The 15,903-nt window shown below is 39.2% G+C and overlaps 1 protein-coding gene across 1 annotated transcript; it reads left to right on the top strand.

Moving 5' to 3' along the window:
* Positions 1–516: 516 nt before the first annotated feature.
* Positions 517–15,341, top strand: LOC134826802 (ataxin-2-like protein). Its single transcript, XM_063839300.1, has 17 exons — positions 517–577; positions 3,070–3,253; positions 4,077–4,217; positions 4,437–4,551; positions 4,704–4,834; positions 5,278–5,513; positions 5,786–5,940; positions 6,282–6,457; positions 7,351–7,728; positions 8,060–8,242; positions 8,423–8,644; positions 10,682–10,833; positions 12,580–12,788; positions 12,967–13,089; positions 13,234–13,439; positions 13,657–13,845; positions 13,959–15,341. The coding sequence occupies exons 1-17, from the start codon at positions 519–521 to the stop codon at positions 14,154–14,156; spliced, it is 3,057 nt and encodes a 1,018-aa protein (XP_063695370.1). The 5' UTR covers positions 517–518; the 3' UTR covers positions 14,157–15,341.
* Positions 15,342–15,903: the final 562 nt, after the last annotated feature.

The raw sequence follows: 15,903 nt of genomic DNA, 5'->3' as shown, positions 1-15,903 counted from the left end.
AGTTCTAGGAGAATTAGTCATCGAATTCGAGTTACATACCAGTCCTTTGTATTTTCGTTTAAGTACCTTGTGATCTTTTCTCCTCTGCAATTGGTAGGTATAGCCTCCAGAGGCAAGGATAGTTGACCGTATTACTAGACCATCAGCCAAAGCAAAAGGACAGCTATAGGACACTTCCACGGATGAAAGTGACTCCCAGAGAGGGCTGGCATTAGGAGTAGGAGATATGCCCCAACCCTTAGTAAAAGCTGTAAGAGGTGTCATGGCTAACAGAAAATCTTGTGCTGGCTACAAATGGCTTCCAATCTGATTCCATCTTCTGATTATTCATTATTGACATGACACCTATACTACTCATGTAGATGTTGTCTGGCACTTCCAGCCAAATGAAGGGACGTTTTAAATTTGAACTTTTTCACAATGTTTACTAGGGTTTGATTTTTGTAATTATATTTATGGACAATTTTAATATTACTTCCTTTGTATATTGTATAACCTTACTTTGACAACATTGCAGCATGAGTAATAAAAACAGACAGCGAAGTAGGGGAGGGGTGCAAAGTAACCACAGTAACGCGTAAGTAATCACAACAGTTAATATAATGATGGCTTAATAAATTAATGTTGAGGAGCAGCAAAAGCAACATGTGAAATTTTGCTAATTGTGAAGTGCAATTCCGCACCTACACTTTTTTGTGCAACAAATTTATAGACAAAAATCGCCAAAATTTCAGCCTTTAGGTAATCTCGTTTTGGATTAGTCAACATTATAATATAGTGTATAACTTTGCCTTGTTGTGTATAGTAAGGCAACATAGCTTAGTAAGTAGAGTATTTAATAGCATAACTTTATAACTTTACAATATAAGCAAGATTCAAACACATTGTATGTATTAGTGACTATCGTGACTAAAGTGGCTCAATTTTAATTTTTTGAGGGGTTGCGATCCAGCTTGACAAGTTATTCATTTGTCTAGATTCACCCTCTTTTGTTTAAGAAAATTAAATATCGATAGTATTTGTAAAAAAAAGGTCAATTATGCACTATCAACTTATTAACTTGCCATCTGATAATAATAACAATTAACTTTTTGGGAATATTTTTAGGGAAAAGATTGTTCTGTTTTTACTGATCTTTACAAGTAATTCTACTATCCTATGTTTTTTAAACGTTATGGGCATGTCGATCTTATCTCATTGTACACAGCGATACCAAGTTGAAGTACACAAATCTGATAGGGTCAATAGTGCGATTCAATGCCCACCGCACTTCTGTTGCCCACCGCACTTCTGTTGCCCACCGCACCTCTGTTGCCCACCGCACTTCTGTTGCTTCTGTTTTTTTCAAACTTTGGAATCGATTTAAGAGCCTAGACTATTTTGTTTACACAACTTGGTTTACACAACTCTATGGATATAAAGGGCATTGGCTGTCACTTCTCAGTTGATTATGCGTTCTTCTCTATAAATATCCTATTTTTATTAATTGTTATTATAACCCTAATCAATTTAAATCCGTTAATAATTGTCAGGACCCGCTTCATGTTGTGCTTTGGTTCATTTTGCAGTTTGTATGTGATGGCAAATAGAGTGTTAGAGTTGTTACCATTACCGACGTTTCTTGAACCTACTTAATTTTAATCAGATTATCCTATTTTAATCAAAATGGCTTTGACAGTGTATTTCAGTATTGCCTATTGATGTAATGCATCAATTATCTCTTATCTTGTCAGTGCACCTATTATGTTATTACTTCAAATATAAACAATGATAGGGAGTGTTGATTTAGTCGAACCGGTTAAAACGGCCAAAGCCGTCAACCTAGCATTAAAACTTACCAACATGATCGATATAAATGAACTCTTACTGTTTAGCAGTTTTTTACGCCAGATATTTGTCAATAAATCATAAAACCGGAAATTGAAGGTTTCTGACGAACCAGACCAAAACATCTAATGCACAATTTTTCTTACTGCTAAATGTTCTTTGATCTTAAAATAGTGCTGAAATTCGCAGAACTGACCTTTTTTTACTGACCTGTATTACTACAATTGGTCGACGAGTTTTTTATATGGTTTAGGTAGATTGACTGAACGGGACAACCAGACAAAAACTTTATAGTTCTTTCTTGATAAACGAACGATCTTACAGTTTTTAAACAAACGACTTAATGTTTGTCAATATCGCCAAACGAACATATTTTAAACTGACCGAAACAAATGCGTGGACACGTGATCACACCCCCTTTTGTCACGTGACCCCCTTTTGTCACGTGACCCCCTATTGTAGATGGTCAATAAAACAAACACATATAACTCCATGTGAGATAGATTTAAGGTATCTCCGGCAATTGTTCATATTGAACAAGGAAATTTGATGACCCATAACATGATTTTTAATTGTTTAGCTCATTAAATATGTACCCTGATGAAAATGATTGGCGTCAATAGTTTGCTTTGCAGTTCAAAAGCTTTTAAATCAAAAGTTACTTTAATGACAATTCTAAACTTAAAGTTTGGTAACCGTATGTTAATAGTGTGACCGATTACGTAATAATAGTATTCAACGTTCTATTATTCATTATAAAATATTATTATTATTATAATACACACATGGAATATACAAAATCCCGCAATTGTGCAGTACTCTTGTCGCCAGTAAATAGAACAAAAGTACAGTAATAATATTATGATAACACAACACGGTATACAAGGTAGCTGGACTTCTTGTCGCCACTAAACTGTACACATTGTCTAAGTTGTGTCTTGATACTCTGAGACATAATAAGATTACTACTAGTACCAAGAACACACCAGTGGTGCTATGATCACGAGATCTTTCTCGTATGTTCCTTATGACTGAACGTATCTAATTTGAAGTTGATCCTTGCGAAACAAGGAAACGCGCCATTAGAAACTGTCGTAACTTTAACAACTAACGTTACTTGTAACACCTTATCAGATCCGGTCATCCATTTAATATCAATTACTAAAATTACACCTGGTATGACTTAAATCCTCCTATAACGTAACCTCTTGATTACACTGGTAACACACCCCCCCTTTTCAGCAGGTTCAACAACAGTAGGAACAACAGAGGCGGGACCGGTGGTTATGCGCGTAACAACAGTAGCGGTGCCATGCCGCATGTTAACAATAACAGTTACCGTGATAGCCGCGGTGCTGACGCCCCTGTCAAACCGGAGGGAATCTACCACAATCACTCTATCTTAGCTGCACTGTCTCATTTAGTGGTAGGTGGTGGAGAGTTATGGTTCTTTAAGTTACTGTACTTGTAGTAGTAGTAGTAGTAGTGTATTTACTTGTAGTAGTAGTAGTAGTAGTAGTGTACTTACTTGCAGTTGTGGTAGTAGTAGTGTATTTACTTGTTCTTCGTCGTGGTGTGCTGGGAGGTGTGCGTTAGAGAGACAGTTAAGTGGGGGGGGGGGGGGTTCTCTACACTTTTTTACACCATACATAAAAAAAAACAAAAGTGTAGTGTAAAATAGCCTAAAAAAGTGACATTTTTGTCTCACCAAAGGTTTGTTCTACCCCTGTTTTGCCTTCGGAAATGTACTATCATGTGAAGACTGATGGGAAAATAATAGGGAAAAAAAGATTTTGAGAGGATAATTTGGTTAATTGTAATTTAAGGTGTAATTTAGTGTACCTTTTCTACTACACTTTTTACTATACCATACACCGAAAAACGAAAAAGACAAAAGTGTAGTGAACACCCCCGCCCCCCCCCCCCCCTGTTAAGTGTTATACTGGATGTATTGTTTAAAATATGACCGTGCCGTATGTATATTACATTTTAAACGGTTGGTCGGTGTATAGTCACGTAGACTACACTTGTTCTGTCTCGGAATGCGAGGAGAATTATCCGGATTCTTTCTTGGAATCTCGTATCGTAATTACATCTTCACAGGAGAGCCGAGAATTTAAGTCTGTGTAGCTACTGTTAGTGTTGCACAGATTGAAATATCCCTGGTTGATTTAGCCTGAACTAGTCTTACAGACAGTTGTAAGGAATGTAAATTGTAAGGAATGTAAATTCAGGAACTATTTGTCCAGGGCCGCGTTGTTCATGTTAGAACAAGAAACGATGGAATGTACGAGGGTGTATTTTGTACTTTGTCGCCCAAAGCAGCTTTTGTTTTGAAATGCGTACACAAGCTGGAGAAGAAGACAGCTAATGGTTTCAATGGGCCTGGGGTAAGTGTTATTGACTTTTGAAATGCCATTATAGGAATGTGTTGATGTTTCAATGCTCGCTGGAATATACGAAATGCTATGAAATTACTGACATACTTTTGGGTTTATTGTGATCACTGAATTCCGTAGTCTGCTAGGTGTAGCATTCATTTATAGCTATTATATCATACTTAAATTCGCGACAAAATGTGACTAAATATTTCTTTATTCACTCTTCAGATCTCCAGTCCATTGCCTTGTAGGGACGAGTTGAACAAAGAATTGATATTTGATTTCAAAGACATTATTTCTATCAGCGGGAAAATAGAAAAGCCCAGCATAAGAGACGTTAAAGGTATGCAGATACCAAAAGTCTTAATTTATTCAAGCCTCCTAAAGGCTGGCATATTTGCTGCTTTGAAGATGTTCAGTAAAAACATGAACATAATACATCTTTATTTTGAGTGTTTACAAAGAACCTTATCTTATCTTTCTTATCTCCTCCAGACAAGTTCTTGGTTGATTCTGAAGTGGGTAAGAGGAGAGCGGCTAAAGGAGAACCTAAAGAGTTACAGAAGTGGAGCGACGGTGGAGATATACACCAGACTTTCAATGAAATATCACTTGATTCTACCAGCGTGAGTTGATGCTTGTATATAACCTGATTGGGGCTGCAACAATTCTCGTGTTTCTAGATAATATATCTCCCCTTTCCATTTTTGTTAACTGAATTTACGTCTGAAATCACGGATAATTCCGGACTAGCCCACGCTTTTCTCATAATAAGCGGAAACTCCAGGGCTAGGCCTGCGCGGCTCAAGATTAAACCACAAACCGTTAGCTCTTAGCGTTAAAATTGCAATTCCTGTATGAAAAGTACGTTTTGCGCTGGTAGAATTGCCGCGCATTTTGCGCGCGCTGTGATACGTTTAGTGACACATCATGTGATCCATCTAGTAAAAGCCACATTTACTGTATTTTCTCACTTCTAATTGTGACGGTAAGCTGTCTGCACTTACCACCTAGCCAAACCCCACCCTTTTGACCTTCACTAACAACGTGTTACACTACTTTGCTCCAGGGTAACGGCTGGACGTACGAAGACATGATCCGTACGAACGAGGAAAAGTTCAATGTGTCCAGTATGTATGATGAGAATATGACGGAGTATACTGTACCAGTACCGGAATGTGACGAGGAAACGAAAAGGAAAGCTGCTCAACTTGCTGATGATATTGAGAAGAAAGTGACAACGAATATTCACATTGCAGAGGAGAGAGGACAGATTATGCCCACTGATTTGAACGAAGAAGAAAGGTAATTGCGCGGGCTTTCGATGTCTGCCGACTAACAGTGGGTGTTTAATTAGATTTCAATCGGTTTAATAACATGCCTGTCTTTGATCCAACTAGACTTATTCTTTTTTGGTAGAACAGCAGGCATATATGAAACTGATCCGATGCGAGATGTTGCTCTTCTAAGTTACGAAGTGTATAACTTTGGGTTCGGTCCGACAACCATACAAATGAGCCTGAGGACTAATGACAAACACACTTACTATCCAAACATTACATGGAGTTCTGTCACAGGTACAGTTCAGTTGTGCGACCCGCTCAGTACATTGAGATCACAGAACCAGCTAAGAGGTATGCTGCAGACATTCCTGCACCTCTCAGCCAGATTGATGAACCTACTGAAGATGTGTTCAAGGAGGAGAAGGAGGCTGCTCTCAAGAAACAGAAAGGTAAGAAGAATGAAAAGAAAGGTAAGAAGAAGGTCGCTCTCAGGGGAAAGAAAGGTATTTGCTCTACTAGATTGATTGACAATAATACACGGTAAGAATGCTAAACATGTAGTTGTTCAATTAGAATAAACATTAAATTTCACGGTTGCATGAAAGTTGTAAGGTTCGGAGTTAAACGTTCACAGATACCTGTGCTTAAACGGCTTGAGAACGCACTCGAATAAACTAGGGAAACTATCTTTATCGATTACATAATTTTCCAATTGACATCTGTCAGCGGAATTGCAATTGTTTTCTTACGCAAATGTAAAACACCTGACTATTGCATTGTTTCCTCACAGAGGCAGTTGCGTTGGTAGCAGAGCAAGGTACAGCCTCACCACTCACTACGGTGCCTCAGTCAGACTCTAAAAAGTGTGTTGTCGAGACACAAACGGACCTTCAAGTCTCCGCAGCCAAGAAGACCATTACGTCCCCAACTGGCTCGGCGCCTTCGTCACCTCAAGTTCCTACCCAGGCAAGTTGCACACATGTATTGTTCAGTTTTAGTATTGTATTGTCTGAGAAACTGCCCAGGATTTCGTTCTGTCAATGTATCATGTTGGCAGTTGTTATTTACTGGGCTAAAATATATTGATTGCTATGGCGAAAGCTGAGGTCTGAAGGCAAGACTTAAGTTTTAATAGCAAAATACACAATCAAAATGGAAAGTGTTCACATTCAAACGGTTAATCATTAATCAAGCTCACGAAACTAATCTCATTCATACTTAGCTCAGGTTCATCTGATTTGCCTACATGCGGTATAATTTTCCTTAAAATTTCGATCGGCTTTGCAAAAGAGAGCCAAAAGTTCATGAATTACAGAACTGTACTTTAACTGTTTAACTTCCCCATACTGAGTAGATTATTATTCTTATATTACAGTCAAGAGGACGTGACGGGGGTCCTCTGCCCGGCTTACAGTGGTCAAGTGGCACTTTTTTCTTACAAACGCACAATAACACCCACCATAATTTAACAAGTTCCTATTATGACATGCGTTTGCAAGTTGTTGATTTTTAAACTTTTTCGAATGGTACAAAAGGTACCATAGAAATACATGTTTACCAACCGTGGCGACTAAGTATGGTTTGTGAATGTTCGTAAGATTTTGTAAGACTTTTTACAAGTTTGGGTGTGTCAGTGGTGATATAAGGTATTTTGTTGGAATTTGGAAGAAGTGGCACTCATATCCCCTCCTCTGACATTATAATTCTTTCTCTGAGGAATGTTATGAATTTGTCGACGTTAATGATTTAAACTACATTTGACCAGTGTCTACCACCTCTAGTTACTCATAGTAGAAATAGCCGCCATTCTCAAGTTCGTCTCATATAATTTAAAATAACTGATTTTGTTGGAATTTCAGGACAAAACTCACCTGTCTCCTCAAGAGAACCTGCCTGTCCAAATACCTGACACAGTGTCCACCACACCCATCAAGATATCTTCAAAGTTATCTGGATTGGATGATTTTCCTCCCGAGCCATCACAACCTCAAGAGTCACTCACCTCACTGTTACCCTCACCTTCTGTATCTGACTCACCCTCCTTGCCATCTCTCACAAACGCTCAGATAGACACACACACTGCCATACCCTCTACAACATCCACTGGAATGCAAACATCACCTCTTGTAAAACCAAAGAAAGGTGCTCTGACTCCAAAATCTCAGATACCTCTTACGAGCGCGGCTGTTGACTCCAGCAAGATTGAAAGTGGATCTCAACAGACGCCCACTAAACAGGTGGGAGTTTTTGGAATTAGTTTTTGGATTAAGTTGTTATCGTAGACTTTTTGGCTGCAAACAATGTCCTTCATGATGAACTGGCTACTGTATTCACCGCTTTGTGCGTTTTAATCGGATTTCCTTGACAGTCATTTTATCAATGTGGTATGATTCTATTCATGGTATTTAGATATCATAAAACAACCATCTCATTCGATTTACATGGAGTTAGCAATTAACAATATTCTGAAATGCTCCGAGGAGGTTTTAATATGTTTCAATTTTAGAAACGATTTGAATAAAAATAACCCATTATTCATAAACCACAACTTACCAGACAACCTTGCAGGTGAGTAGTCCGTTAGCGGTACAACACTCATCCACCCAGTCTACCCCCACAAAGAAGAAGAGTGAAGACTTGGAGCACGTGACTCAGAAACAAATCATGAAGTCTGAAAGGAGCAGAAAGGAGGAAACCAAGGAGGGACTCCGGAACTTCAAGAACAAGTTCGAAGATTCTACCCAGTCCAGAGTAAGTTAAAATATACAGTTTCACGTGCTTTTCTGAGATCTTTTAAAATTTGTTGCTAAACGTCAGAATTTGTTGAAATATGTGAGTTGACATTATATTATTTTACTTCCGGCATAATCCAGTATTCTGTTGTTCTTATCTTGTAACCAAGGCAACCACTAACCCGTCATATATATTCAGGTATCTAAAGTTCCTGCGACTGTTGCTCAAACAACAGCCATGCCGCCTCATCAAGTCATCCAACAAGTGTCCCAACAGCCGATAGCTGGGCCCCAACAAGGGGGTCCACCCCAGATGATGCAGGGCAAGCAGAGAAACGACAGCATGAGCAGCGAGAGCTCGTATACAATGAATCAGCAGTACCACCACCAACAGCAGCGTCACTCCCTCACTCAGATGCAGGTAAACAGATATTCGATACTCTTTTTACTTTTCCACTCATGTACACACCACTGGTACTCGGTCTTTGTGATGATGATAATGCTATTTCCTTTTGTCGCATGTTTTACAATTGACGGTGTGTTGAATAGTTCTGTTGAGTATTATCCAGTTTCGTCTCCTGACTTTCCTGCAAGCCTTTGCGAATGGTTAAGATTGTTATATACTATTCTACAAGTTGATCCAAATTCCAAAAGGCAGAGATTGTTACATTACAGGTGGGCCGGGGGTCACTTCATTACACCCCCCCCCCCCCCCCTACATTACTGTTTAAACGGCATAACAAAGTTGTATATTTTGCATCCTACATTTTTCCAAGCTTATTATAACGTTTACGCTTACTTTCGCATAGTTCTGAAGAATTTCAGGGCTCTGAAAATGTTCATAGCAAGCAATGGTATGGCTCTCATTACGATCATATCACGACATATAAACCTTCCTCAATGCTGATCAGGGTATGCAATTGCACGAGAGAAATATTACGCATGATATCAGCCGGTTTTTATCACATATCACGTCATGTTAAACAAAACAAGCCGGTAGTTTTGACATTCAATATTTAGAAATATAAGAAAAATACAGTGCCACGTTATCAGCGAAGTAGAATTAGCGATATTGAGATAAGAGAACAGGTCTCTCGCTTGTGTCGTCATGTTTAGCTTGTCTTGCTCTAAAATCAGTCAGTCCACCAAATACTCGGTAAATAATTATTAATCCACTATTATTTTTATTACCTTTATTATTTCCGCTGTTGAATTTAGCTATTTAAGTGTTAATTGTCCGAATGGTTACAGAAATAATGAATTGAGGCATTGTTCTTTAACCACCAATATTTTTAAAATCAAAACGTAAAAACTCTCTTTTTTGCTTTCTTTTCTTCCAATTTCAGGTAAATTTGGGGATCGGATTCTGTGCGTCATTGTTTATTTATTACTTTCTGGCTATATAGGTCAAATTGTTAAGGTCAAGGATCGATCTATTCTTTCAAGTTGATGCGGCTATTAACCGTTTAGTCTCATTTAAGGAAACAGTCTTCAAAGGGCATGATGTTACTGAACGATATAAGTCACGTTACAACGTAACACGTCATACTTATAATAAAACGATTGATTTCGTCGAAATTAAATACCATGCCATGGAAATAGTTTTATTTAGTTTATTTTCAGTCTCAATTTCGACGATAATCTTGTTTTCTTCGCAGCATTCATAGTTTATTGGGTTTATTTCAGTATTGGTATGACTCTGTATGTTATCACGTGACTCCTATTAACCAGTAATATCTTATCCTTGCTAGAATTCGATTAAAAAGCACTCATTGCATAATCGAGATCTCGCTGAACTGCTCAATTCCTCTAATCAGAAGCTGTTGGGACTGCGTTCATGATTTTCGCTTTTCCATATTTTTGCAATACGTTATGTTATAAATAATTTCCTAGCACTATATGACAAAATATTTTGGCAGCAATTACAGTGATGTTTTGACCTTAGGTTTTATCAATAGGGACCGTTCACATATTACGTAATTATCATTTTGTGGCTAATTTTTAACCCCCTCCCCCCTCCGTAATCAGTTTTACAAGTATAGCTAATAGCTATTGTATCAAAATTACACCAGCGTAATCATTTGGAGACCCCCCTCTCCCCTCGACTGATTACTTAATATGTGAACGATCCCAATAGGGAAAGATTAGACTTGTGCCTTGTTTTTAGTGTTTCTTTTATTTAATAAATTTAATTTCAGTCTTTCAAAAAGTCTTATTATGAACATGAAAATTCGGTCGATTTTCATTTAAATACATCTTAGGACGTGCCAAATACCAATCATCCTCTGTTTGTTCGATAGTACTCGTTAGAAGGTAATACAAAGAGGCTTCTATTTGGATTTTGTCTTGTGCCTTGCGAGCCTGAAGTACTAATTACTTGTACTTGATTAGGTCTCCTCAATCATTCGAGTGGCCTGCACCAATGAACTCCCGTTTGTGACGTATCATCTCCCTCCAGAGTTTGCGGTCACTAGCCATCTCACTCGCTCCTTCTAGGTCTATGTCAGTGTTTCCTGTAAACGCTGCAGCATCTTCCAGCAAACATTTCCTCCAGTTCTTTCTTGGACGACCCCTAGATCTCCTCCCATGCGCAGGGGTCCAGTTAAGCAGGTACTTAGGAAGCCTAGTGTCTGGCATTCTGGTGACATGGCCAAACCAACGCAGGCGGTTTGCTCCTATGTATATCTCTACTGGATTTATCTTTGCACGCTCCAGCACTTCAGTGTTTCTAACCCGATCAAGCCATCTTATCCTAAGTATTCTCCTCAAGCAACGCTGATGGAACACCTCAAAGCGATGTAGCTGCTTTTTGGTTGTGTTCCAAACCTCACTACCATAGAACAATATTCATCATACTCAGTTGATTGAAGGCTCCGGAAGCTTTCTGAATCCTCGCTGACAGCTCACGGTCGATAGTACCGTCGCTGGAAATAATTGTACCTAAGTACGTAAAGTCACTAACTTGCTGCACTGGCGTGTCTTCAACAGTGATGTTCACTGTGGCTTCTTTCGTGTATGGCCTGAAGTAACGTGCTTTAGAGTGACATATCTTTCTGCAGAATTTTTCTGTGCCCCAGAGCATATTATCCCCCCTTTGTCCAAATAATCACATACTAAATGATCTAGATCTTTCTGGATGATCTAGATCTTTCTGGAGAGATCTGTGAAGATTGTCATGGACATGACAAGAAGTAAACATGTATTCTAGTGACCCAGTTTCATCCAGCCTTATATTTGATCCTGTAACTAACTACTGAAACTAATACATAACCACTCACGAAAATCACACACTTGGACCTTTAAGCGGTTGAGAGTAGGATACATTCTTATTCATGCTGACTTACCATTGATGTACATATTATAACGTATCGCAAAACTGCCGCGCGGGTGCGAAGGAGAACTTTTTAGGAAGATAACATAATGTACAGATGCTGTATTTGTTCCCTCAGCGACCTATCTGTGTCTGCGGTGTGTACGTGTACACTGCCTCCAGCTGTCACCCGTCAAGTCTTTTAGGGAGGAATTAATGGACTTTATTTGTAATTTTAGCTGCTCTCCACTCGTGCTGCATCGTTTATCATTGTAGTTTTTTCTGTGGTTACGTTTGTGTCGTGTTGTTTCGTGTGAATGTATGGATGTGTTGGTGTAGTCGTTGTGTGTGTTTGGTGTGTTGTGTTGTTTGTTTGTTGTGTTGTGTGTGTGGTGTGTGGTGTGTGTGTGTGTGTGTGTGTGTGGTGTGTGTGTGTGTGTGTGTGTGTGTGTGTGTGTGATGATGAGAGTGTAACAGCATGTGGCATCCGCCACAATTGGAAGCCAAAGCGACTGTGCTCAATCTGGCTGGCTGTGAATTAAAACCAGCAGCCTGGTTCAGGTCAAAACTTTCCGTTATAAACTATTGCTGCTTCTTGGTTGTGTATTCCAAACCTCACTACTTCAGGAACAAATATTCATATATCATTATTGAAGGCTGCTTAGGTGTGTTCCAACCTCATACAGAACAGTTCGATAGTACCGTTGGATAAGTCCAACTTACTAAATCACTGAACTTGCTGCACGGCGTGCTCACAGGAATTCACTGTTTCTTAGTGTAGCCTGAAGTACGTGCTTAGAGACAATCTTTTCATTGTTTTCTGTGCCCCTGAGATATATCCCCGCTTTGTGAATCATATCTCACAATTATTTGTAGACCCCGTAGCGGATGATCCCCCCTTTTCGAAATCTTAAATTACAAATGATCTAGATCTTCTGGATATCTAGATCTCAGGAGAGATCTGTTAAGATTGTCATGGACTTGACAAGAAGTAAACATGTAATCTAGTGACCCAGTTATATCATTTAAATGACCTTAACCTCCAGAAACATACATTCCAACAAGACAACAACGCAGCAACAACAACTCCATAACATGCAGCTGCTTATATCCACGGCTATTGTTCAACAGCGAGCAGCAGAACAGACAACAACAACTGCTAAGCAGCAACAAAGAGCAGCAAGCAACAACAACAACAACAGCAACAACAACAGCAACAGCAACACAGCAGCAGCAGCAGCAGCAACAAGTTCAGGTTAGATTGCCAAAATGCCAAATACTTCAATTTTCTCATGTTTCCTGACGGTCATCTAATATGAATATGATTAAGGCTCAACCTTAATTCAGAAAAAGCCTCAAATTAATACGATTATGCCGACGAGACTGTACCATTACATGCTTTACTTGAAAATTTCTAATCTCAATATATTCAGCATTCGCAACAACAGCAACAGAGACAATCCCAACAGCACATGGCACCGCCACAATTGGAAGCCAGCCGACTTCTCTTTCCATCTTGAAGCTGTTGGAATTTAAACCAGGCAGCTGGGCTTCAGGTCAAATACTTTCCGTTATAAATCTTTCGTTCCCAATGTTAACTTCCATGAAGAATGGTTTGATACATGATGTAACAAAATATACATCACGTATGTGGCTGCTGTGAAGAATTACCAATCAGCCACTAACCATTGTATTTACAGGTTCCTCTGTTGCCAGCTCTCCAATACCCCAACCCAAACAAGTGCTAATCCAGCCCCAAGTGGACCAGAAAAACAACAATATGGTAATGGTCCCTCAACCACTAGCAGTGATACCTACTCCCCAGACCATGGTATCTCAGTATACTGGCCCTCACGGCCATGGGCCTCCTCTTGTTGCCCTCTATCCTACCTCAACTCTAATGCAGGTAAAATTGTGGAAATTGTGGCCGCGTCCAAAAAGCTCGATCATTTCAACGTGAAATCTACCGTGTAAGGCGATTTATTAACAAGAGCCAGATTTGACATCATGAGGGATTAAAATCATGCTGTTCGAGAATTTTTTAGAGTTAAAAAAAGTTTATAAGAAGTTTCAGAAATCCCGTACTTTAACGAGCACATTCATGACGATTGTTATTTCCCCAGGGAAGGTACTTAGCTCCAGCGGCAATGCAGCAACACCCGGCCGTATCCATGGCAGCCCAACACCACACCGCCATGGCAACCAGTCACCACGATCCCAGCAATGGCTCTCCTGCCGGCATCATGTCTCCCACCTCCCCTACCTCTCAACCTCAGATTATATACCACCCACATCACCCAGCTCAGACTCAGGTTATTTATTATCACCATCAGCATCCTGCTATTAGGTGAATGTTAGATCAGGGCCGGTTAAAAGTAATACTTGAATCTTATTTAAAGTAGAATTAAGAATGTAAATATTTCAGCTGGTGTCCCACGCACACGGCCAGTACCTTGCACAACAGACTCAGTTCCAAGCAGCCCAGATGCAGAACAACCCCCACATGCTGCAGTTGCAGCAGGGTCACATGTCGAATGCGTCGCAAGGCGGAGGCCCCTACGCCAACCCCCTTCAACCCGGCCATCACACTGTTTTCCCTGGTTACCCCCCTTCTGTTGGATAATATTTTGTGAGAAAATCTCGTGTATCTTTCATTGTTTCTTTACTAAACCAGCATCAGACCAACCTTAATTTCCCCCACTAGCGACTTTATTTCCTCGCTTGTGCATTTTTTACATCGAAAACTTTTTTCCAGATACTTAGTCACTATTTAGGATGAAATCCAATCACAATTCAATTAGAATTAACGCGGATACTTGATTATATGATAACAAATCTTATTATCAAGCAACTATGGAGATTATGCCGGATATTTTTGGGTGTTTCCCTTCATTGTCTGGTGCTGGTTTTAACTTTTATATTTAGTTTTTGGTTACTTTTCTACACTTTTTGTGTGTCTATATCAGAATCTTTATTAAAATTAAAAGTGATGTTTTCGAGCTAAAAAGAATGAGTTATTTAATAATATTTCGAATGCGGCACATTTCAGTTCACATTTCAGTGAGAAGGGTCTGTGGGATATAGCAGTCATAGCTGAAAGAAATGACTTGTTATAAAGTATTAGATATTAGATTCCTTTGTAGGATTCTTTAGACGAGCTATTTCTTGACGAGAAGAGAGTTAGATCAAGAAAACGTATTGCGCTGGGTTGGGAATTTGGAAGAGTTTTAACGTCTGAGATGAGGTGACGTGCTGTCAATAACCAACGATTAGGTTATAAAGTGATGTAAAATGAGAAAAAAAGGAACGGCGAGTAGAAATTGTCAGTGCCAAGCTGGGTCTTCTTAGAATTTGGATAGGTTCTGTCTGCCGTATGAATAAGGTTTTCTATTCTCGTTAAATTTTGTGAGAGAATTCTGGATCATGGGTCGGCAGAACGTCCTTTTTATTCGTAGTATTTTAGTAACGATGAGTGTTTTTTGATAAATTTATCAGTCCTGATATCAAATATTTGAAGTAGATATGGTAGCTAAGATGTCACACATTTGCATATAGAGAGCGTTCACATATTACGTCATCATTCAGGGGTGGGGGGGGTTTGAAATTGGACACAATTGCCTTGTGTAGCTCGCGGACGGTGGGAGGGCAGAAGATTTTAAAGACGCAAAATCTTATACTACGTCTTGCTGACGTAATATGTGAACAATCCCATAGCAATGGATTGAAGTTGAAAATAATTTCGGAACGGTTTATTCTATCACAAACTGGTGTCATAAAATGTATTCATCATTGGTAATTTGGTTCCTAATCATTGTTTTTCACTGTTATATCCAGTCCTAATAGATCAGTTTCGAATGCTGAATGCATTTCAGTCGTTTTAAATCCGCGTACAACTGCAAATTTATAATCGTAATCGCTCTGACCACAAATTGATGGGTTGCCAATTCAATCGACTTGATCGTATCTAAAATTTGTTTTAGCATTTAAGATGTAAGATATGTGATATGGTGCATCGAAATTCGAGACTCATATTATTTGTCGTTACTGTCACCAAGATGCATTTAGGCCTAACGCAGAGTTAGGCCTAACTTTGGGCTTGGCTCCCCTGGTCCCCGATAATAGTGTAGTTAAAATCGGGAATCTGTATCAGCATCTTCCACATCTGCTGTTACTGTTGTTGTAACTGGATTCACTGAAATAGTATTATAAATATTCAGTTACTTTTAAATAATACATTTTGGTGACCATTTAAAATCAAAGTTAGGCCTATACTAACTGCATCTTGGTGACAGTTATTGTATATTTATATTTATACAGGGCCAGGGGGGGGGGGGGGGGGCAAATGTCAGTACCCCATACGATGGGTCTGA

The sequence above is a fragment of the Bolinopsis microptera genome, chromosome 2, assembly GCF_026151205.1.
Source record: "Bolinopsis microptera isolate Bmic1 chromosome 2, MBARI_Bmic_1.0, whole genome shotgun sequence".
NCBI lineage: Eukaryota > Metazoa > Ctenophora > Tentaculata > Lobata > Bolinopsidae > Bolinopsis > Bolinopsis microptera.
Note: the sequence above shows the minus strand (reverse complement) of the source record. Positions and strands in the feature narration are given on the sequence as shown.